This window comes from Malus domestica, chromosome 02 (genome assembly GCF_042453785.1).
Source record: "Malus domestica chromosome 02, GDT2T_hap1".
Taxonomy (NCBI): domain Eukaryota; kingdom Viridiplantae; phylum Streptophyta; class Magnoliopsida; order Rosales; family Rosaceae; genus Malus; species Malus domestica.
Genome location: NC_091662.1, coordinates 15,104,776 through 15,126,904, shown reverse-complemented (window position 1 = coordinate 15,126,904; position 22,129 = coordinate 15,104,776). Strand labels below are relative to the sequence as shown.

General features: G+C 36.7%; 2 protein-coding genes across 5 annotated transcripts; both read left to right on the top strand.

The window, feature by feature from the left end:
- Nucleotides 1–7,587: 7,587 nt before the first annotated feature.
- LOC103403273 (RNA-binding protein L-like) lies at nucleotides 7,588–11,029 on the top strand. Of its 4 annotated transcripts, none has more exons than XM_029092041.2 (10): nucleotides 7,588–7,951; nucleotides 8,106–8,168; nucleotides 8,593–8,677; nucleotides 8,784–8,852; nucleotides 9,106–9,178; nucleotides 9,423–9,474; nucleotides 9,930–10,024; nucleotides 10,109–10,178; nucleotides 10,484–10,569; nucleotides 10,672–11,029. In XM_029092041.2, exons 1-10 carry the CDS (start codon nucleotides 7,619–7,621, stop codon nucleotides 10,712–10,714), a joined length of 969 nt encoding a protein of 322 aa, XP_028947874.1. In that variant the 5' UTR covers nucleotides 7,588–7,618; the 3' UTR covers nucleotides 10,715–11,029. The 4 variants fall into 4 exon arrangements, with proteins under 4 accessions (XP_028947874.1, XP_008340323.1, XP_008340330.1 ...); XM_008342101.4 differs by having other exon boundaries at nucleotides 9,912–10,024; XM_008342108.4 differs by having other exon boundaries at nucleotides 9,103–9,178.
- Nucleotides 11,030–20,435: 9,406 nt separating this feature from the next.
- Nucleotides 20,436–21,339, top strand: LOC103403262 (ethylene-responsive transcription factor ERF010). Its single transcript, XM_008342086.4, has one exon. The coding sequence runs from the start codon at nucleotides 20,626–20,628 to the stop codon at nucleotides 21,100–21,102; it is 477 nt and encodes a 158-aa protein (XP_008340308.1). The 5' UTR covers nucleotides 20,436–20,625; the 3' UTR covers nucleotides 21,103–21,339.
- Nucleotides 21,340–22,129: the final 790 nt, after the last annotated feature.

Below are 22,129 nucleotides of genomic sequence, written 5' to 3'. Positions count from 1 at the left end.
TTTCTTTCGTCGAGGTGACGATTTCTTCTCAAATGTATTCGTTCCATTCTCACTGAGGCCCAACTTGAGCCTTATGCTGAACTTGATAGACCGGATCTCAGAGAATCCCATCATCTCGATGACAAGGACTGGAGGTGCAAGGAGACCAGAAACGAAGCTCGCTCGTCGACCACCGGTGGTTGAGAGTCGACAGCCAGAGCCGGCACCGCCTCTCTCTCAACGCCCAGGCCGGGCTCCTACCTTTCCTGCTTGCTCCCCAACTGCAACTTGCAGCACCTCATCCAGATCTAGTCCACGACTCCGGCAAAGGATCCGATGGTCATTGAAACGAGTCTCTCTTGCTTGATCACCCTGTTAACCCCGAAGCGAGTGAAGGTTAGATTGGTCAATTTAAGAGCAGTGAAGCTGCTGTCCAAAAATGTGTAGGTCTAGACAGTTCACTGCTTAGATTGTGGGTTTGCACCACGCTGAAAAGTATATTGATATTCACCATGGAGATGGTGTTGAAGAGGCGTTTTACACGACAGACAGGGTCATGACCGTTTCATTTCATAAGTTTGGGGATTATTTCCCTAGCACAGGGGACATTAGCGGCTTTGTTGATGCTCAGATCCCATCTCCTGCGACATGGCTCACATTAGTGGCCTTATTGTTGCTCAGATCCCATCTCCTGCGACATGGCTCACATTAGTGGCCTTATTGTTGCTCAGATCCCATCTCCTGCGAATACCACGAGCACTAGCGGAAAACAGGAAAAAGATAAGTTTTCTTACAATATTTCTATTATTATTCTCCTTTGTGTTGTCTACCATATACCAAAAGGAAGAAGAGAAAAACAAAAGCAAAAGCAAAGCAGAAAGAGAAAAGAAGAAAGCAAAAGCAAAGCAGAAAACAAAAGCAACAGCAACGCACCAACGATCTGCAATTGTCGAAGCCTTTGTGTCGAAACCTTTGTTTTGAATGATGTAATTTATTTTTCTTATCTCTCATAGACATCTGTATAAACTCCATCAGAGGGTAATAAAAAAAAACGGCAAGCCCAAAATAATGGGTTGGAATGTTGTGTGGAGGGCCAAGGCCCATATGCCCAAAAGAGCCAGGCCCTATGGCTCCAAATTTATTCGGCACCATGCCGCTATTATCACCAACCAGGTGATCAAAAGTACGCCCAGTACTCCAAAATTATTCGGCACTCTGCCGCCATTATCACCAACTAGGTGATCAAAAGTACATTCAGTACTTCAAAATCATACATGAGCATTACTCATGTCAATCAAACATAAACATTCATGAGCATCACTCATGTCAATCATACATAAACATTCATGACCATCATTCATGTCAAGATTCATGAGCATCACTCATGTCAACATCTATGAGCATCACTCATGTCAATCAACATAAACATTCATGAGCATCACTCATGTCAATCAGCTTCGAAAGCTTCATTTACAGAACTCTAGCTTCGAGAGCTCCAGCTTCAAAAGCTTCATTTACAAAGCTCCATCTTTAAAAGCTTCACTTGCAAAGCTTCACCTACAAAGCTTCAGTGTAGGGTATATAAATACCACATCTGAACAACCGCCACTTCGGCTCATACATGAATTCAATTTGAAGTCTCAAGCCAACAGACTTTATTGACCGAAGACTTGGGGGAGTACATTATGTACCATATATTGAGCCTCAACTAGGCCTTATGAAAAATACTTGGGGGACTTAGCCCATTATTTATGTATTGAGGAGCGAGCCCTTATTTTATAAAAGGGACTCCCTCACCTTCATTAGAGAGCATCGCTGCCTACTAAGCAACCGCCTTGCCTTGAGTATCAACTCTAGCCTATCATTTATGTATTGAGGAGCGAGCCCTTATTCTATAAATGGGACTCCCTCACCTTCAACGCCACAAGCCGAGCCAACCAAGACAACATAAGCCACAAGCAGAGCAGCCTCGCAATATGTGCTACTTCTAGTTAAGCATCATTTCAGATTGGGCACCGCCTCATATCGAGTATTCAGTTCTAGACGACATCTAGTTATTTCGGCCCACACATGGACTGAATTTCAAGTCTCTAGCCAAAATACTCTCTTGACTGAAGACTTAGGGGACTATTGTTTATACCATACTTAGGGCCTCTGTATTTAGACCTCATATAAATACTCAGGGGACTCAAATGTAATTATGTAACAAAGGAATGGGCAAATATGTAATAAGTAGGGAGCCCTTATTCTATAAAAGGACTCCTCACTCTTCTCATTAAGGAAGGCCAATTCTTAGGCCTGACCCTCACCCTCAGATCTCTATCCTCACAGAGAAGCTCTCTCTCCCTCTTCAACATCTCAGAGAAATACAATAATCAGTGTAGACGTAGCCCAAATATTGGGGTGAACCACGATACATCTTGTGTTCTTTACCTTCTTGTAGATTTACGGTCGGATTTACGTTGTTCCAAGACCTCCGGTTTTGTGCATCAACAATTATCATTTTAAATTTGCTAGCTAATTTATCATTTAGTGGTATCCAACCACAAATGTTAACCAAAATAAAACTAAAAAAAAATTACCAAAAAAATGTAAGGCCTAATTGAATAAACTATTCTTGGGGTGATGAGGTAATTGGAAGATAGCCCTATTGCTAAAAAATTATGACTTAAACATTGCCATGTAGCCTGTTAGTAAGGTGATATTTCCGTTAAATGTCCGTTAAATGTAGGATAAATATATACTTTGATGTCTGTACCTTTTATCTGATCTCTCTGATCTCAATCTATAATTTGTATTTTCTAATGGACATTTAACAGAGAGAGAAACTCAAGTGATATTTGCTGTAGCTGCGTCTCAACCACTCCAAAACCTGAGTGAGAAGTTTCCAGGGCTAAAAACTCACTTTCGTACTAAACTTACCAACGGATTACATCACCATGGCTTAATCCTAATTTAAATTTTTGGGTAAATTACAAAAATCTACCTCAATTATTGGGCTAACAACAGTTTCATACCTCATCTTTAAAACATTTTAATGTCATACCTTATCTTACGAATTTGTTGCAATTTCATACCTTCGTTACTTTGTCTATCAATTTATCTATTAAATGCTAGCGTGGCTTATGTTGGATCCCACCCTCTCCACATATGGACTTCCACGTAGATTTTTCCACCAAAAAAATTCCACGTCATTTTGAAAATAATTAAATTTTTTTTTTAAAAATTTTGAACACTATTTTTCCCACAAAAACTATTCCGTCAGCTAAAAAAATATTTTTTAAAATTCATTTTTAAATTAAAGAGTCCAATTTTGGAAGATAATACAACCTAAAATATCCAAATTCCACATAAACACATGATATAACCAAAAGGTGAACACAAATTCCACTTCAAAATTAACAACTCAAAACATCTGCAAAGACCAAAAGATGAACTGTAATTCATATAGCATCCTTAATCCATCTTAACATTTACAACAATATGCATTAAACATCCTTAAATATCCAAAGCAAAACAGTGCAAAACAATGCATTTCCAAGCTTACAAATCTATTCAAAAAACCAAAAGAAATTCAATGTTTGTGATGTCTAATTCCAAAACCCATGTACCATAATTTTAGTTCCTATTGCACATAAAACATGACGCAAAAAACAATAATTTGTTACAATTTTTGGCTTCTTTAAGTCTTGGTTTGCCTCGTCTTTCTCTGCTTGGTGGCTCTCGGTGAATGAGCTTTGCAGATGAACCATCCCCTGTTTGTGATTCCTAATTTCAATGTTCATTACAAAAGGTCAGATGCAAAACAATGTTCTAAACTAAACTTGATGTTGTAAACTACAAGAAGAGGATTCGGTTTTCACCTTAGATTTCCTTGTCCTTTTTCTAGGTGCAGCTTCGGCAGATGATGATGCTCTCCCTTGTGCTAATGTGGATGCCTAGAACAAAGTATAAAATCATTAATGGATTATGAATTAAAGGATTAAGGGATTAAAGAAAGTACAAAATGTTACCTATTTGTCCCTTGGAGGAAGATGTCGATAATGGGTCTTTGAATTATATCTTTCTTGCTTGCATATAGTACACTTCAAAGCATTTTGCCCTTTCCTTCCTAGCTTAAGTGGCTTAGGAGGACCTTCAGGATTATTTGGTAGGTTTGTGGGAGTTTGTTCACCATCTTTCTCCAATTCACCACCTCATTTGTTTCTCTTATTCTTTGGTCTTCCAAGTTGCCTTGTTTATAATAGAGGCAAGATTGGTGGGTTTTCAGTATCCTTCCACAACGATATACCATTCATTGGCATTATTAAGTGAGAATAAACTTCCAAGTACCATGCCTTTGACTAGTAAGCATCCACATAATCCTGAGGTTTTTCTCTGTTGAAATGGATGGCAGCTATTGCATGGTTGCAAGGTATTCATGTCAAGCCATACTTTCTACAAGAGCATGTCTTCTCAACCAAGTCCACCACATATTGTTCCCTACCATAGCATCCACTTGAAATTTGGTCCCTCTTGACCATTGTGCAATGCACCCACCACTTAAAAGTTTCGCTTCTTCCAACTTATTCTTAATCTTAGGGCAGAGATCTCCTACTTGCATCATTATACCTCGCCTCATGTGAATTCTCTTCATCAACATAGTGTGAATCATTTGTAGCATAGTTATAATAGGCTTTTGCCTTGGCATTAGTATGATTGCATTGAAGGATTCACACAAATTATTCAGCAACATGCAAGGAAGAAAATATCGGTAATATCGGAAATATCGGTAGTCCGAAAACACGGAAATATCGATGGAAATATCGGGATAATATCGATATCGATAAAAATTACATGGAAACCACGGAAATTGTAAGAAAAACTTGGAAATTTTTAATGAAACTTTGCAGGATGTTTATTTAGTCAATTATCTATTAGTTTATCACAAAAAATTGGAAGGAAATGCATTGCATAATGGATTTAACTGATTTGAGTTGATTATATAGCGAGCTGGCAAACATTGTGAGTGTAGAAAATATGTAGTAATTAATGAAAGAAGTTTAAACACACCATAATCATTTATATATAATTAATTAGTACAATATTGGGAGGTTTTATTTAGGATATTAAAAAAAAAAAGGAAGTGAATAAAATGATGAAGAATAATGTGCCGAATTTGACACTTTAAATTTCTTACACATAAGTATGCGCATAGGCGTTGAAGCTCCAAATTATAGTATATCAATTAACGATTGAAAATCAATACGTTGAATAAGACTAAACTTTAATTTGGATGCCGATTAACGAAAGAAATATATTTAGACGAATAAAGATGAAAATTTATTGAAATCACGTTAACCGTCCGATCCTCAAATCATAAATATGAAAATTCTTAAATTTATTAAAATTGCATCAACTGTTAAGACTCATATTTAGTAATTTCTATATTCAGCTAAAACTAAATGTTAACAAGGGCCCAAGATTGAAGAAAATTTCGATCAAGACATTTGAATCACGTCAGCCGTCCGACCTTCATTTTTGCCAACCTCACCTTTTACACACCCGCTCTTGAGTCTACTACGGTACTACCATGTACGGCGTCGGGACATAATAATCTTTCCAAGGGTTGGTTAAGATGTAAGTGTGATGGTAAGGCTCGTCCATAGGTCTTCAAAAATAATGATTACGATTATGATAGGTCAAAAATTCGATATACTACATAAAAGTATGCTTGACAGAAGAATTGAAGTGCTCCGAAATAGCGGAGATTATTGTTGGTAAACCTTCGTTATACACAGTCTCGTCCCAAAGCAGCAAGTAAACCTTCATTTTGTAACAAAATTGGATGGTAATAACCATGCATAACTAGACTATAGAGGCTACGTGATGTTCTAGCCGAACCCCATCTTCGTCTGCAGCCCTCGGATGGTCTGATGCGCATAATTACAAAACGTTTTGGTTTCTGTAATCCCACATCGCCCACGCAAGGGCAGTGAGCAAGCAAACAGGCCTATAAAAGCCACATTCCCAAGCTTGGTTTGTAATCCCACATTGCCCACGCAAGGGAAGTGAGCAAGCATACATGCCTATAAAAGCCACATTCCCAAGCTGAGAAAAGCATGCCTTGCTCGGCCCTTTTGGCTAAGATCAAGTGTAGTTATCTGTTGAGACTTCTCAGCATATTTTAATATTTTTGGATTTTGATCTCGCGATATTATCGATAATATTGCGATAGTTTTGGAAATATCGCGATATTATCGATAATATCGATAATGTCGCGATATTTAGACGAAAACCAATTGGATACCTATTAAAATATCGTTACCATGAAAAACCGATAATATCGGCGAAATATCGTCGATATTATCAGCATTTTCTTCCTTGGCAACATGTCACACTTTGGATAGGTTTCAAAGTGTGACTTGCTCCATTGAGTTGCATGCTTTTTCACTAGCCAATTATAGGCCTTCTCATCTAACTTCTTGTTGTGAAAATTAGATAATCGAAATTAGGCTTATTAAGTCTCAAATTTTTGTGCTCACAAGTATACGAATCAAATGACAGTATAGCATATAAGCACGGATATCGTCCCACAGAGATCAAATTGATTCTAAAAATCTTACTAGCTAAATTGAAACAAATTGTAATTGAGAAGATTTAATGGAAAAGAGAGAAAATTTGAATTAAACTAAAAATGAAATCTGACTTGAAAATAAAATGCATGAAATAATAAAATTAAAAACATAAGAAAATAAAACTTAGGGCATCCGAATTCACCGTAACCAATTTTACTTAATTCCCTTAATATGTTATGCTCAAGTAGTTCCCAATACTGATGATCGATTTTCCCTAAATTATTCAACGGCCATGGCATCTGATTACATCAAAAGTATCCTTACATGTTAATCCTCTATGGCATCTAAATGAATTTAAACAAGTAAGAACCCATTAAGCTTTATGGAAATCGTTGGAAAATCACACAAACCATAATTGTATGGCATCTACAAATAGGTGTTTATGGTATCAATTGCAAGAAGCTAAACCCAAGATAAGTATGACATCTACTCTAACTTGCATCAAATCAACATAATTTAAACCTAGATGGTGATCAAGCATCTAAATAAAAATAAGCGCATTACGAATAGCAAAAGATACTTAATAAAGATGAAAAACTTGATAATAACAATGCCACAAGGCAATTAAGTATTCATGATTAGGCTACATCGTAGCCCCAGTAAAGAAAAACTCCAAAGTAGCTCTTCCTCTTGGCCTTCCTTGCAGCAGCCCCCTATGTAGAATAGATGATTTTTGGTTTTGTTTTTTGTGGCTGACTTTTCACAAGGAGAATGGACCTCCTTAATATAAAACCCACGGCAAGTGTATTAAAGGCTAATTGAAATGTTTTAAAGATAAGACATGAAATTGTGGTTGGCCCAATAGTTAAGATAATTTTTTTTTGTAATTTATCCTAAATTTTTTTATGACGAAGTTATCTTTTCGATTACCTTATCACCACTGTTTATTCGATTAGGCCGAAATAAAAATATCATAATGGGCTCCAAATTTTCTGGCCCAGCCCACCTTTGCAACTTAAAAGCACTGTCGCTGCTATATTACAATACAAAAAACGGAACCCAATTTTTTTCTAGGGCTTCAAATGGACGACATGGCTCCCTATTACCCGCCACCGCCTCCACCACCAGGCTCGGTTCACTACCCCTACTACCAACAACCTCCGCCCTCTCAGCCACCTCCTGTGGTTGTGCCACCGCCACAGCACCACTTGGTTCAGCCCTACTTCCCTCAACAGCCACCACCTTTCGCTTCCTACTCTGCCCCTCTTATCCCCCAACCCTCATACGACGAGCTCCGAACTCTATTCGTCGCCGGTCTCCCAGAAGATGTCGAGCCTCGCGAAATCTATAACCTCTTCCGCGAGTTTCCGGGTTACGAGTCCTCCCACCTCCGAACCCCCAACGGAAAATCTCAGGTACGTCGTTACCAATTGAAATTCAATAAATTTAATGCCTAATTTTTAAAGGTTTTTTTATTGGGAAGTTGGGGAATTTTGGATTGAATTTGAATGTGTGGTATTTATTGACGCTGAAGTTTATGTGAGCTGACACGGTGTTTTGGTGATGCAGCCTTTTGCTTTTGCGGTGTTCTTGGATCAGCAGTCTGCCATTGGAGCAATGCACGCGCTGAATGTAAGTATCTTGCATTGTTTAGTGATGTAAAATTTGGATATCTATAAATAAATACTGTATTTGTACTATTTTGGTTGCATTGCAGTGTCGACATTGTGGAAATCGGGCTAGTATTGGTTGGTATTTCGTGGTTTAAATAGGGCGATCATTTTGCTTCTAAGTCTTTTGCAATTTGCAATTATGATAATGAAGTCAATATTTATCCATTTTTATCTCCTTGGCTGAAGAGCCTATCATAGGGTTGAATCACTTATACAAATTTGTGTGTGGAGGATGAAGTTCTATAGTAGCGGTTTGCAAATGTGTCGGTTGATTATATGCCTTTTAGTTGGCGAGTTTTCCTCTTTTTATGTGAAATTTAGGTGCACGAAGAAAGATGTGAAAGCATTAACTGAGAGCTCTTGATTTTGAACCTTATTTGCAGGGGATGGTGTTTGATCTTGAGAAAGGTTCAACATTATATATTGATCTAGCAAAATCTAATTCTAGGTCGAAGCGCTCAAGAACAGGTTTATTGCTTTGTACTTTCTTCACTTTCTTTGTCCGTTCTTTGTTTATTTCGGTAATAACTGGCATGGAACTGCAATGTGTGCTATTGTTGATCATTGTTTGCAGATGATGAAAGATCTGGCTCAGATAAGAGAGCTAGAAGTTCGTCATATTCAAGGGGAACTCCTGATTCTGGTAAGAGGATTGTCTGTAACTTCTTGTTTAAGGGATTTAGCTCATGCGAATTCCTTTGTCTACAGTTATTTGTATATTAATCATCCTGATGTACATTATGCGATCTCCATTCTGTATATGAGCAATTTTCTTAATGATATCTGTTTGATGATTGCCTGGTCTCTGAGACCAGAAACTATTACTTAGTCACATGGAGGACACATTTATCTAATAGCTCACATTGCACATGTTTTGCACGCTTGGACACTAGCAGGAGTTGGCAGCATTCACATGCCTGGAATGGGTAATTCCGCTTACAACATGACTGGTTATCCATCTGCACCAAGGTCATCTGCACTGCTTGAGCACACGTTTTTTTTTACATGGAAGTGACTACAATTAGTTCAATAATCAGCACATATTTTATTTTAAAGTTATCACTTCTAGCTGAAAGGCCAAGGGCATAGTTAAAGAAGTTTCTGGATGCCCTGTTCCACAAAGTTGGAGTATAGTATTTCCTTTCTGAAATAACCTCTTTAGTAAATCTAATTGAACTTTTTGTACTCATTTATTGTTTTCTTTACTATTCAGTCATGGCAACTTCAATGGCAGAGCTGTACACGAGACAATATCCCCAAATGCGGTATGGTTTCTCTTCATTAGTTATACTTAGTTTCTCTGTGTATTTTCATTTTCAAGTCGATTTTAAACTCTTGAAGATGGTCATGCAATATTTTCTTTGATATTCTTTTTTTGCTTTCAAAAGATATATGTTCGATTCTTTAAGCATTATGATATTTATCTTGTCAGGCGTTTTACCATAGGGCTGCACTAGGGACATTGTTTAATGGAATAAAAGGCCACCTTAAAACTAATATTGAGTACATCCTATCGCAGTGTGTTGTAGTGAAAAAAACTTCCATTGTAGTCTCAGTATTTTAAATACTGGATTCCTAACATGGATTTTGTGCATCATTTTGTATTTTTTCAATTTGCGTGTTTTCTTCTGGAATCCTACTCTCTTCATCGTAGGTGTTACATAAAATTGTGAACATTGTTGGCTCTTATTTACATTGGCAGAATAATTCTTCTGTACAGCATTTTCCACAAAATAATACTCCATGTCCAACACTTTTTGTGGCTAACTTGGGGCCAACATGTACGGAGCAAGAGTTAATTCAAGTGTTTTCAAGGTGAATAGCTATAATTTTTTTTCATTTGCATTCATCTGTATAGTCTGTAACACTGACGAGGCTTTTCTAATTTGTTTTTGTTAGGTGCCCTGGGTTCATAAAATTGAAGATGCAAAGCACATATGGAGCTCCGGTTGCATTTGTTGATTTTCAGGTACTTATTGGTGCTATCATTCAGCGGCTTAAAAATAACAGTAAACATGCAGTGTTTCCAAGAGGGAGCTTAGATGTAGATAGCACTGATATGAGCATTTGTAGATAACAATTGAGAATCGAAAATAAAGTTATCCATTACTTATTCTATTGCTGCCTTTTGTGTCGGAGTCTTGGGCGTTATCGATTTTATGTTATGGAAGCCTTGCTTACCAGTATAATGTCTGGATTTCCTGATTGCAACGCTTCCTAGACCTGCTTTGTGGTTCTAAATTTCTAATTATATGCTTTGCCCTATATTTGTAGGACACTGCCTGCTCAACTGGAGCGCTGAGCCATCTGCAAGGCACATTTCTCTACTCGTCAACAGCTGGCGAAGGCATGAGATTAGAGTATCCTTTAGTAGTTCGCTTCTTGCTTTGTTTGCTTTTTTCCTTTCCTCTCCATGGATTTGTTGGTTTTATGTTACAAGTTTTGCTTAACAAGAATCCCAGATACGCCAGATCACGAATGGGAATGCGTAAGAAGCCGAAGTAGTTGAATAGAAGATTGTAGCTTTTCGCTCGCTTCCATGCCCGCGCAAGGCAATCCACATCTTACATTAGTTGTACCGACAGTAGGTAGATTTGCTATCCAGGCAGGGGTATCGATTTATGTTCATTTTCCTTGATGGTGCCCTCGTCGTCATCGTCAACATTCAATAATGGAAAATATTTGTGGGTTTTCAAATTATAAACATTTTATTCTTTGACAAAAAGTGTGATATTTAGTTGACTTAAACATATTTTGTTGTACGTGCGCTTGATGGATACAATTACGGTCAAAAACAAATATTTATTTGCATATGTCAAACAGTAATTTGTCTGTATATGTTACAAGCGTAGGTATGTTCGCTTTTCCGTCCCGGAAGTCGAGTACTCCGGGTAAACAATGAACCAGAATTTAAGAGTTGGAACTCAATAATAAGGTGCGTAATTGTTCTAGTGTTATGCAAATGTCACCAAGGATTCCGCTTCTAGGTTGTTGCTTGAAAGCCACGGATGTAGAAGCATTCAATTTCAAACAACTATTTGTAGTTTGTGATGTATTGAGGTTGGTTCTGTCCTTACCCATTGTTCTAAAAATCCCCGCATAGCGCCGCCTAGGCCCTGCTTAGGCGCTAGACTACTGACCACCGTTCTGATTAATACTTAGGCGTTTAAAAATTAAGAAAGAGCATCTAGACCTGTTGAGGTGCCCGTCTAACCCGCCTAGGCACCCAACTAGCCCACCCAGACCGGCCTTGGTCGCGACTTACTAGACAGAACATAGATAACTTTCAATTTGCATTTATTTTTTTAGTAAATTGTAAGAGACTTGTTGCATACTTAAATAAACACACACTTGATCCCCATGTTTTCATTACGTTCCAATACTTCATAATATATGTCATTCTATTTTTGTAGTTTATGATGAAATTATATATATTTTAAGTATAAGAAGACACTTATTTATACGAAATACAATAGATTTACTTAAATCCGCCTAATCCGCCTAGGCGCTAAGCCCAAATCCACCGCCCGACTAGTGCCTAACGTTTTTAGAACCTTATCCTTACCTTTACTAAAGCTTCCAACCCTACTGTGCAAGAAAGATGGTGAGAAAAGCGATCACTAAAATGAAGATAAGGATTCATTTAACTTTCCAAAAAATCGCTCGATGTGTTTTTTTATTTTATTTTGACGAAACATACTTTAATCAGTTGCTTACGTGTACAAACCATTGATATTTACAAAGCTCACAATACATTAACATTCAAATTAACCGATTGACCATAATGCTAAACCAGTTCAATGTAAGTGGACAGATAAATAAAAATAATAACAACTAATCAAGCATCGTCAATTACTAAGTGTGTGTGTGAGAGACTTGTTCAAAGGAAAATAAAAAATTGTCAAAGACAATGACTAGTCACATTTTCCACACGCTTGACTTTTTGTTTTTTTGGTTTTTCTTTTAGAGGACGATATTCTCTCCTCCTAATCTCTCTCTCAATCCTTCCTCTTTTATTTGAACAGTTACAGTTTAACCGCATCAATATTTTATATTGATTTTTTTCATAAAAATGATAACACAAATAACAATATATAAGAAAAAAAAAGGAAAGATAATGAAAATAAGAAGGAAGAAAATCATATTCCTTTACCTTTACAGTTAGCCCCAGTTTGGGGTTGAGGTGATTTTAAAAAAAGCTGCTGTGAAAAAAAGCTGGGAGTGTTTTTGGTGTTTGGTAAACTAAAAAAAAAAAGGCTTATTTTGGAAGCTGCTATGAGAATAAGCTGAAATCAAAGGAAAAAGCTGAAGCTGCCATTTGTAGCTTTGGAAAACTGGTTTTTTTTCAAAGCACACAGAACTACGGTGCTCCTTTAATGAAAAGACCCACTATCAGACTTCTTTTTTTTCCAAAAGCACTTTTACAAAAAAGTTTACCAAACACTCTGCTGATTTATTTCACAGCCGCTTATTCTCACAGCAACTTTTTTTCAAAGCACAGCAATACCAAACCAGCCCTTAGACATGTGCATGAAATTTATTATTTTCCTTTTTCTATTTTTTTGGATTTATGTAGAAAGGTCAACGTGAATCGTAAACTCCTACATCCAAGGACCAACTGCCCTCGGGTTTGTCACACTGCCATTGCCTGCCACGTCACGGCATTCATGGGGATGATGACCATCGTATCGTATGCTTGACTTTCTACTTTTCATTTTCTGACCGAATTCTTAGTCTGCATGATCAATGTTCTTGGTATAATAATGGAGATAAATAATAGGAAAATGGAACGTGGAAATAGATATTTGCGACATATGGGCTATCGCAAGCTCAATTATTCAACTAAAATTCAGTATATTACCAAATATAATAGAACCTAGGTAGTGATATAATCAAAATTTTCAAATAATATGATCATGATATCAACAAAAAAAAAGTTTCTTTGACTCATTTCGTTGAGCATCTAGCAGACATCTATCAATTCTTGTCAACATATGCTGAAAGTTTATGCCAACATGTGGCGACAACTACTATTATTTGTAAAAGCTTGTTGAGGGTGGATGCAAGATACTGTAACGAAATGTTGAAGGCTATCAAGGCTTTTCAACTAAAGAATTTCATACAAAAAGAGAGAAAATGAAGACAATTATAATAAAAGAAAATAAAAGAAGCATGAGGAGAATGTTGTAATTTAATTTATATTAGTTGTTAATAGGGAGTCAAATACGATATACAAACAAATATACGTAGAGCTTTTGAAGTTGTTTAGATCAAGAACAACCAATAACTCTATATTGGTTCCGCCAGTAGTCATATGTTCTCATTTTTTTTTTATCTTTTGCATGATTAGAGATAACAAAAAAGATAACATATTCACCGTTACACCTAAAGATTTTCTTTCATCGATGCTCGCCCTCTTGTTTCTCTTGGAGAAATCATCTATTGGTACTAATAGGCAAGTCATGTGACCAAATAGTAGTCTTACGCTTGACTAAAGTATGATTAGTTTGATAAGTGGAAGTTTAGTTCTTAATCCTTTTGTTTAGACTAAAGAAGTCAGCAACATTGATGGATATATAATTCTACTCCACTTTTGGGGACCCCATTACAAAGGAAGTTGGATCCCTCCGGCAAAATTTGCTTTAAATGCAACCTAATACCTTTCTTCTTTTATTTTCTTTTTCCTCCAAGAATTCAATTTTATTTCAAGAATTTAAAATTACCTGACATTCATCTTCAAACTTCAGATTCATCAAGTTACCTAGCGTGGTTCGCTAGGCAATATGGAAGACTGAAGCAATAAAAATATAATTATTACCATCTATTTATATTATTTATAAATAGAGAAAGGATTCACATTGTCTTGGTGGGCGTTACCTCTATTAGAGAGATTGTACAAATAGATGGTAAATGAAGCACTAATCCAGATGCAATATCAGCCACCCAAACCTCTCTTGACGCCAGTGAAATTTGGTTGATAAGACGGCGATGACATTGATTGTAAACACAAATAACAATCAATCGATAAACCTTGATGTAACCCTTACATTGAGTCGTGGAGTCGGTTCTGTTATAAGGGGTTTGCTTTCATCCTTTGCGGTGAGTCGTGTGCACTAACTTTGTAATTGCTCGAGAATATAGAGTAAACAAAAGCTACAACTGATAGTCACTTAAATGAGGAAATTAACGCAAGTGGCATTTTATCACAGTGGTGGAAATGTATTGAGCCCTTACATAATGACGTGGATTCGAACCCCGTCAATGACTAACCTAACAAAATCTATCATTTAATAAAATAAAATAAAATGAGGAAATCAACAAACACATGGAGACTAGTACTACATGAAACAAAATTACAAATCACTTCCTCTAGTCTCTAGCTAGCCCCATTATTGCTGACATCCCTACACAAATTATTTCTACCCCCACTCTATCTAGCTTGGTGCAAAGCCAAAATAAAATAAAATAAAAAATAAAAAATAAAACCTCGTCATTGTTTTCTTAATTCTGCTACCTACCCACCCACTTTCTTCAATATTTCAATCACAAAGCAACAAAACCTTAAAAGAAGCCCCTTCTTTTCAGGGCTATAAAGTTCGGCTTCTTTGTATTATTTATATGCATGGTAAGTAATATAATTGAGTCACAATACCAAAAAAATACAATACAACACAACTAGCCATGCATTTGCAAGCTGTGCACCCATAATCTATATATACTAAACAATCATTATACATTTCTTCCATAAAAAAAAGAACAATCATTATACATATGTGTCTACACACACACACACAAAACCTTTAAGAGAAAGTATTCCTATTTTTTTAAATGGGAATTAGTTGTGAGGCGCAAACGACATTAAACTTCAGCCATCTAAACTATTTATTTTTTACGTTGCATCTCATATATCATTCTTGCTAAAAATTAATCAAATCGTAAATATTTGAGACATCTAATTAAGCTCAAAGAAATTGACGAATAATATGGTCTAAGAACTATTAAAATTTCATCGTGTTAATTGAATGGGCAAATGATTTCAAATTGAATTGAATTTTGCAAGGATGATCCAAGAATCGAGGTTTACAACATAGACGATTCAGATCATTGAAGTTCGATGTGCAGTGGAACATAACATTGCATTATTAGAGTAGAAATGTAACGTTGCAAAGAATTCGTTTTCTCTAAGTCATAGTGGTTAAACATCTTGAAGAGTCGTTGCATAATAGTTTTTTCTTGGTAGACGACAACCATAATGGTTAAGCATCTTTGATGCATACTTTTTCAACAATCCAAAATAGAAAAGGCATGAAGAAATCAAGTACTATTGTCGTTGTGTTTTAAACGTTTGCAGTTGTATCTCTCACTCGGTGAGTTATGGCATTATGGGCAAACTTTTAGTAGGGGAATTGTGGAGAGCAATAATACTTGGTACAATCCCACTGTATCCAACAAATACAAAGCAAATTGCAAAAGTATGGGGAACAAGAACCAACCACATCCGAATTTAGTAATGTTTTTTATATATGAAGTTCCATATATAGTTTCGATTCGTCAGTGCTCATAACCCTAATGTAGTTAAAATACATGGAAACAAAAATGTGGTTGAAGACAAGCACATGCGATCTGTCCTTGTTGTATATAAAAATGGAACATTTCCTCCAACCACATTATTTGTGGCTCCTATCGTATGGGAAAGAGTACTCCTCAATTATATGTCACTAGTGATTTTGATACTCCCGATTTAATTTAGCATGCAACGCTTACGTAAAACTGTAAATATTTGTGATAACGTAAATTATAAGTTCGAGAATTGTTGCCTTATAGTTTATGACTTGAGTAAACAAGTTAGTGACATAACATAGAATGGCAATATATCCTTTTGGGGAGTGATGTTTTATTTATAGGCTTATCAAAATAACTGCTAAACCATATTTTAAGTATCACTTTACATCCTGTTTTTTCAATCACTCCATAGACTTTTACTTTGTGTTTTGTATTGCCTCATTTCGTCAATTTTATATATTAGCTCGTTAACTTTTGATATAGGGTACTCGAGGTGCCGTCAATACGTCATTCATTTTATTGATATCATGTTAATATCATAAAGCAAAAGCTAATGTTAAATGATGACATTTTAATTTAATTTTTATGTTAAATGGAGAAAGATTATGCAAAGTTAACTCTTCGACAATGATTTAAAAAAAAAAAAAAAAAAAAAAAACTCTTCGACGATGATCGCCCATTACATCCAAAAATTCTCCGCCCATCCCTCCTCCACCAATTTTACTAATAATATAAGAAAGTAAATGAAAAAGATACAAACGTGGGGTGGGAGGAGAACTAGGTCAAGACCCAGAAAGACAAAATGATCAACGAAATGGTAATAAAGACAAAAACATAGTGTTAAGAGCATGAACATAGGCTGCAAAATCCGGAACCGTAGACCACCAATAATAAGCATAACTATCTGCTCCAAATGAAGCTAAATCATCTGCAACTTGATTTCATTCTCAATAAATATGTGTACAAATAAATCGTATTCGATGAAGTTGTTATAAACAATTCTTCCAATCTACCATAATAAATCAAAAGACCGCATTTGGAGCCTCGAAAAGATACATGGAATCTGTTTCAATCCATAAATGCTTCCAATCTCTTACCCAAGCTATACGCACAACCTCAATGAAAGTAAGATTTTGCAGCAACTGGGATTACAAATTCTGTGTTTGATGCACAAGCTAGCACCCCACCCTCTGATAAGCGAAAAATCCTACCAAATCCAGCTCGTCCATCGACATAAGACACATCAATATTGAGCCTAAGCCACCCAACCATCAACGACTTCCAAATTACTGAAATAAGGACGGAGCCATAATATAAAGCGGCAAGATACACAATAATGAGAAAATAGGCAATGCAGAAGAGAATGAGCTACATCTCGAGAAACACACTAGAGCCAACTCACAAAATCAAGCCACTAGCCATAACTTGGCATAATCTAGGAGAGCGGACTTGCCCTCAAACTGAATTTGATTCTAAAGGAATCAAATGGTCCATATAATGTACAAGCCGCTATAATCGAAAGTTTTTTAGTAGAACCATAAAAAGTTGTAAGAAAGGTTTCCAAAACAAACTTGTCACACTGATTCTACTATTAGAGAGGGACAACGAAAATGCTCCAACAACTAAGACCAAAGATCCATAGTCCAAGGACAATCCAAAAACGTGTGAGAGAGAGACACACACAACAGTTGAATTACAAAAAGATCAACGAGAAATCATCAAAATTCCCGTTTGCTGAAGTACTGCATCAGTAAGGAGACAACCTTGTAAAACTTTTCAAACAATTTTGCCTTGATTGAATCCGGTGAGATCAAACAATTTTCCTCCAAAACACCTGAATCATAGTTAAACAAGTGAGAATAAGCCTCTTTAACAGTTAGATGCCTTGGTAGTAATGAAATCCACCATTTGTTTCAAATATTAAGTTTTTCTTCTTGATAATCGATGTTTGTGTTTTGCAATCTTTTTCTCACGTTTGAATAAAACTCCTATCCAAAAAGAAAAAACGATATTTTTAATTTTTCTACTTTTCTATCTATAGTAGAAAAGACATGATCCTTCAACTTTAGAGTGGTCTAATCTTCCAAATTCATGTGTGGTCCTACTAGTCATGGTATGGCTTCTTAAAAATACAAGCAAATGTGATTTTATTCCACCGACAAAAAGTCGCTCTCAATCAACTTTGTGACGGTAAATTCAGGGAATCAAACCCAACTACAAAAAATGGAAGTGAAAAACAAAAGATAATAACCATTTTTGTGGATAAAATAATAAGGCCGGCCCAATAATATCATCAGCAGGTATTTTCAACCTTACTTATGGGGCCACTGGTATTGCAGAATGTCAATATTGTCCCTTGCTGCCAATAACCAAAGGAGAGATTTTTTTAGAGCGCTGAAAACGTACGCTAGATTAAGCAATTAGTTGAATGATATTTTTTTAAGTTTTTAATCAATTGCATTAAAATATTTGGCGTACCGATTGTGTTTCAGGCACATTAAAAAAAATTCTTCAAACAAAAATAAGGGAAGGTATGCCGTTTGCTTGGTGGGAAAAGTCAATCCCTAACGGTATAGAAAATTAAATAAGAAGCAACGAAATAATAAAGGACTTGGATTGTCTGCCCTCCCATTGTGGTGCCCTCCCCGTGCCCTCCTGTTTTTGTGGTCACGGTTAAGCCACGTCAACATTTTATATTACTATTTCTTTTTGTTTTATTATTTTTATAAAAAAATAATATAAAATATTAACGTGGCTTAACCGTGACCACACAAAACAGGAGGGCACGGAAAGGGCACCGAAATGGGAGGGCAGACAATCCAAGTCCAATAATAAAACCCACAAAAGCAACAACTTAATTAGGTTGGGTTTGGAGTGCTTTTTACATTTGCCAAAACACTCTTCCAAAACAAAAATATTTTATTTTTATAGTGTTTGGTTGGATATGTTTTTTGGGTCGGAGCTCTCATGTCACGTCACCCAACCCCTATAAAATAAATAAAGAGTACCTCATGCATTATTGCATTTTGATGTAGTAGTTCCTCTTATTTCACTCTTTTTTTTTTTAATTAGTTAATTTCACATTAAGTTCAACGTGTTTTCAAGCAGAAAGCACTGGTTTTCTTTAATGAAATGGTAACAGATGTTCATAACATACAACTTAATCAGAGTGATTCATCTTAAAATTAACATTATCAAAATCATCGTTTACAAACTTCTAATATCAAACAGAGTTGTAGGTTTAATTGTGGCAATGACCCATAAACTTTACTCATAGTTTAATTTTAGTCCATGAACTCTCATATTAGTTTCTTTAGTCCTCAAATACAAATATGTGTTGTACCATTGATCATTTTCACTATCTGAGTCTGTTTTTTCATTAAATTTAGGGGTATATTAAGAATTTCATCTCACATCACTGAAAATAAATTGAAAAAGGAGAAAGGCAAAAACTTAAAAAAAGATCTTTTTTGTGTAAGAAAATTGAATACATAGGAACTTTTTTTTTCGCAGTTTAATATGTGATGTGTTAGTTGTTTAAGGGCTAGTTTGGGATTGCTGTACTGTGAAAAAAAAAAGACGTTGTTTTGAAAAGTAGGGGTAGAATTGCATATACTTTCTGTTGTTCCTATGATTTTGACAAAAATCACTTCTTTTTTCATTTACTAAACACAATTTTAGCCCCAACTTTTTTAAAAAGCTACTTTTAAAATAATTTCAGCAATGTCAAACCAGCCCTAAGTCTAGCCACATTTCGATTTCCTACCAACTTTGAAATCGTATTGCCTAATATTTACAAGTTGCCAAGTCCAACTATTTTCATTTTGTATTTCTAGAAAATTTCATTTTGTTTTAAGTTGAAGTTTCTAATATACCCCTAGATTTAATAAAAAAAAACGAGGTTAGTAAAATAACCAATGATGTAACACATCGTTAAGTTGAATGATTAATGATGCAATATATTTTTAAGTTCGTGAACTAATTAAAGTATAATTTTCAACATTGGTATATAATAAATTATAGTCTAATCATAACAAAAGAATAAACCACTCTTTCCTCACTATATTAAACAAGAAAATAGAATTGTTATTATTTTCTTCACAACCTTTGAATTCCACTTGAGCTGTCCACACAAACAGACACCTCCCATCACTTCACTACCTCCTCTACCTCCTCTACCTCCACCACCCACTACATATTTTTATTTATTTATTTATTTATACTTCTAAATTGTATAAAACCCAACCAATTTTTTTGAAAAATATGCAAAGATGAAAAATAAATAAAGCATCTGTCCACTCTAAAAAAAGTGCCCTGTATTTTTAGGACAGGGTCCTCTGAGTCTGACTGACCCCATTTCTTAATTAGGCAAGACGTCATTTAGTACTACAATCTGGTGGTATTTCTTTTCGCTTATAAGTGAAAGGTTTTAGGTTCGATTATCGTCAAATGCGAGTTTGAATCACATTATTACTAGCCCATTGTGAGGTTAAGTCCATCTCATCCTCCTTAATGTAAATAATATTGTTTGTTAAAAAAAAAAATTAGGCAAGACCTCCCAAAAAAATAAAAAAACCCAAAAAAAGAGAAAAAGAAAAAGAAAATCGGTGGGATTTGTTGTGTCGGTGAATTTGGATTTATTTCGGGGAATAAAATGTTTTAGTTTGTTGGGTTCCAGAGACGTGGAAGCCTACCCAGATACAACCTTGGTGGCCAAGTAGCATGCAAAAAACCCCCTCCCACCTTTCTCTCTCTGTCTCTCTCTCTGTCTCTCTCTCTCTGTCTTCCAAAAAGCAGAGCACCCCTTTCGCACTCTCAGACCGACATCAACAATTGAAGGAGAACAATTGAAGATGGAGGGCGGCGGCGGAGAGGCTGCGAATAGGAAGAGAGCTGGGGTGGACAACGACAAGCCGTACAAGGGGATACGGATGAGAAAGTGGGGCAAGTGGGTGGCCGAGATTCGAGAACCCAACAAGCGCTCTAGAATCTGGCTTGGTTCCTACTCCACTCCTGTCGCCGCCGCTCGGGCGTACGACACGGCGGTTTTTTACTTGCGGGGTCCCTCCGCGCGGCTCAATTTTCCAGAGGCTTTGCCGGTCGAAGGTGGCTGCGGGTGCGGTGACATGTCGGCAGCTTTGATACGCAAGCGGGCCACCGAGGTCGGCGCCCGGGTAGACGCGGTCGAAACGGCTCTGCGACACCACCGCGGTTCGGCGGCAGGGAACGGAGACGGCGATGAGATTAAACCCTGCTTCGCCGGATGCGTGGATCGGGTCGACCTGAACAAGATGCCCGACCCGGAGAATTCGGAAGGTGAGTGGAATTAGAGAGAGGTTGTCTTAATCTCTTGCGGTTTTAAAAATTGAGGGGTGGCCTTTGCTAACGTGCGTAGGGGAGGTATGTGACTGCTGAAGCAATGATGAAGCTTTCGTCCTGGTCCTGGAAATTAGAATTTCGCCTACTGTATCTCTTTTTTTTACCCTTTTTTTTTCAGAAAATTTTTGCTTTGGATGGAGAAATTTTGGCCATATATAAAAACGTGATGTAAGATGTAAATTATGCTACTAATTAGCTTAATTTCCCCCTTTTTTCTGTATTTATTCCTTTTAATTTTGGGTAATTAACATTTGCTCGTATAAGGAAATGTTGAGTCTTGTAGTTCAGATGGTTAAGAGCAGCACCGAGTTTTTGTGTTCGATTCCCTCCCTCCCTGTATATTGCTTTGTATTAAAACTTTGCTCCTCTATAAGTGGTAGTTTGGTGGTGAGGTAGGAGATGGGAGAATTGAAGGAATAGAGCAAAAAATGGAAAAGAAAGGGTGGATTTAAGTGGAAAAAAATGAAAAAGAAAGAGGAGGGAATGTTTTTACTTGTTAGCTGTGAAGGAGGGAGCAAAAACTAGAAAGGGTCCTACAGTTGGGGGACACAACAGGGACCAGGCTAACCACTGAAGTTACAACTACTAGTTGTACTAGTACAAGAAAGCAATTGGGATTTGGAAGAGTTAGGTATATCTGGTTCTCTGCACTGTTGCTGGTTAAGTGTGGTTGTGGGGATTAGATATGGTGGTGATGGTGCTGGTGGGGTTTTGGATGACGGAGGAGCAAGAGGGCAAATGGGATGCACTGTGCCCTTTATCGGTTTTGTCCCCCCTCCCCCCTCCCCCTCCCCCCTAGGCCACTCTCTCTCTCAGTCTTAGATTCTATTTGTGGTCAAATGGCACTGTTGCAATGGCTATATGATCCCTCTCCGACAAGAGAGTGTTAGGATCGTGTGAGTGTTAGAATTAGAAAGAAGAGTGTCAGGACCAATTGCATACACGAACGCGCACGGTAATGATGCACGTGCGTAAGTT

Bases quoted from the DNA above. Each gene is read 5' to 3' on its own strand.
- LOC103403273 (XM_008342096.4), top strand. From the start codon at position 7,619: ATGGACGACATGGCTCCCTATTACCCGCCACCGCCTCCACCACCAGGC. The intron at 8,678-8,783 runs GTTTATTGCTTT...CATTGTTTGCAG, and splicing joins GTCGAAGCGCTCAAGAACAG to ATGATGAAAGATCTGGCTCA. The intron at 9,179-9,422 runs GTCATCTGCACT...TTTACTATTCAG, and splicing joins GGTTATCCATCTGCACCAAG to TCATGGCAACTTCAATGGCA.
- LOC103403262 (XM_008342086.4), top strand. From the start codon at position 20,626: ATGGAGGGCGGCGGCGGAGAGGCTGCGAATAGGAAGAGAGCTGGGGTG.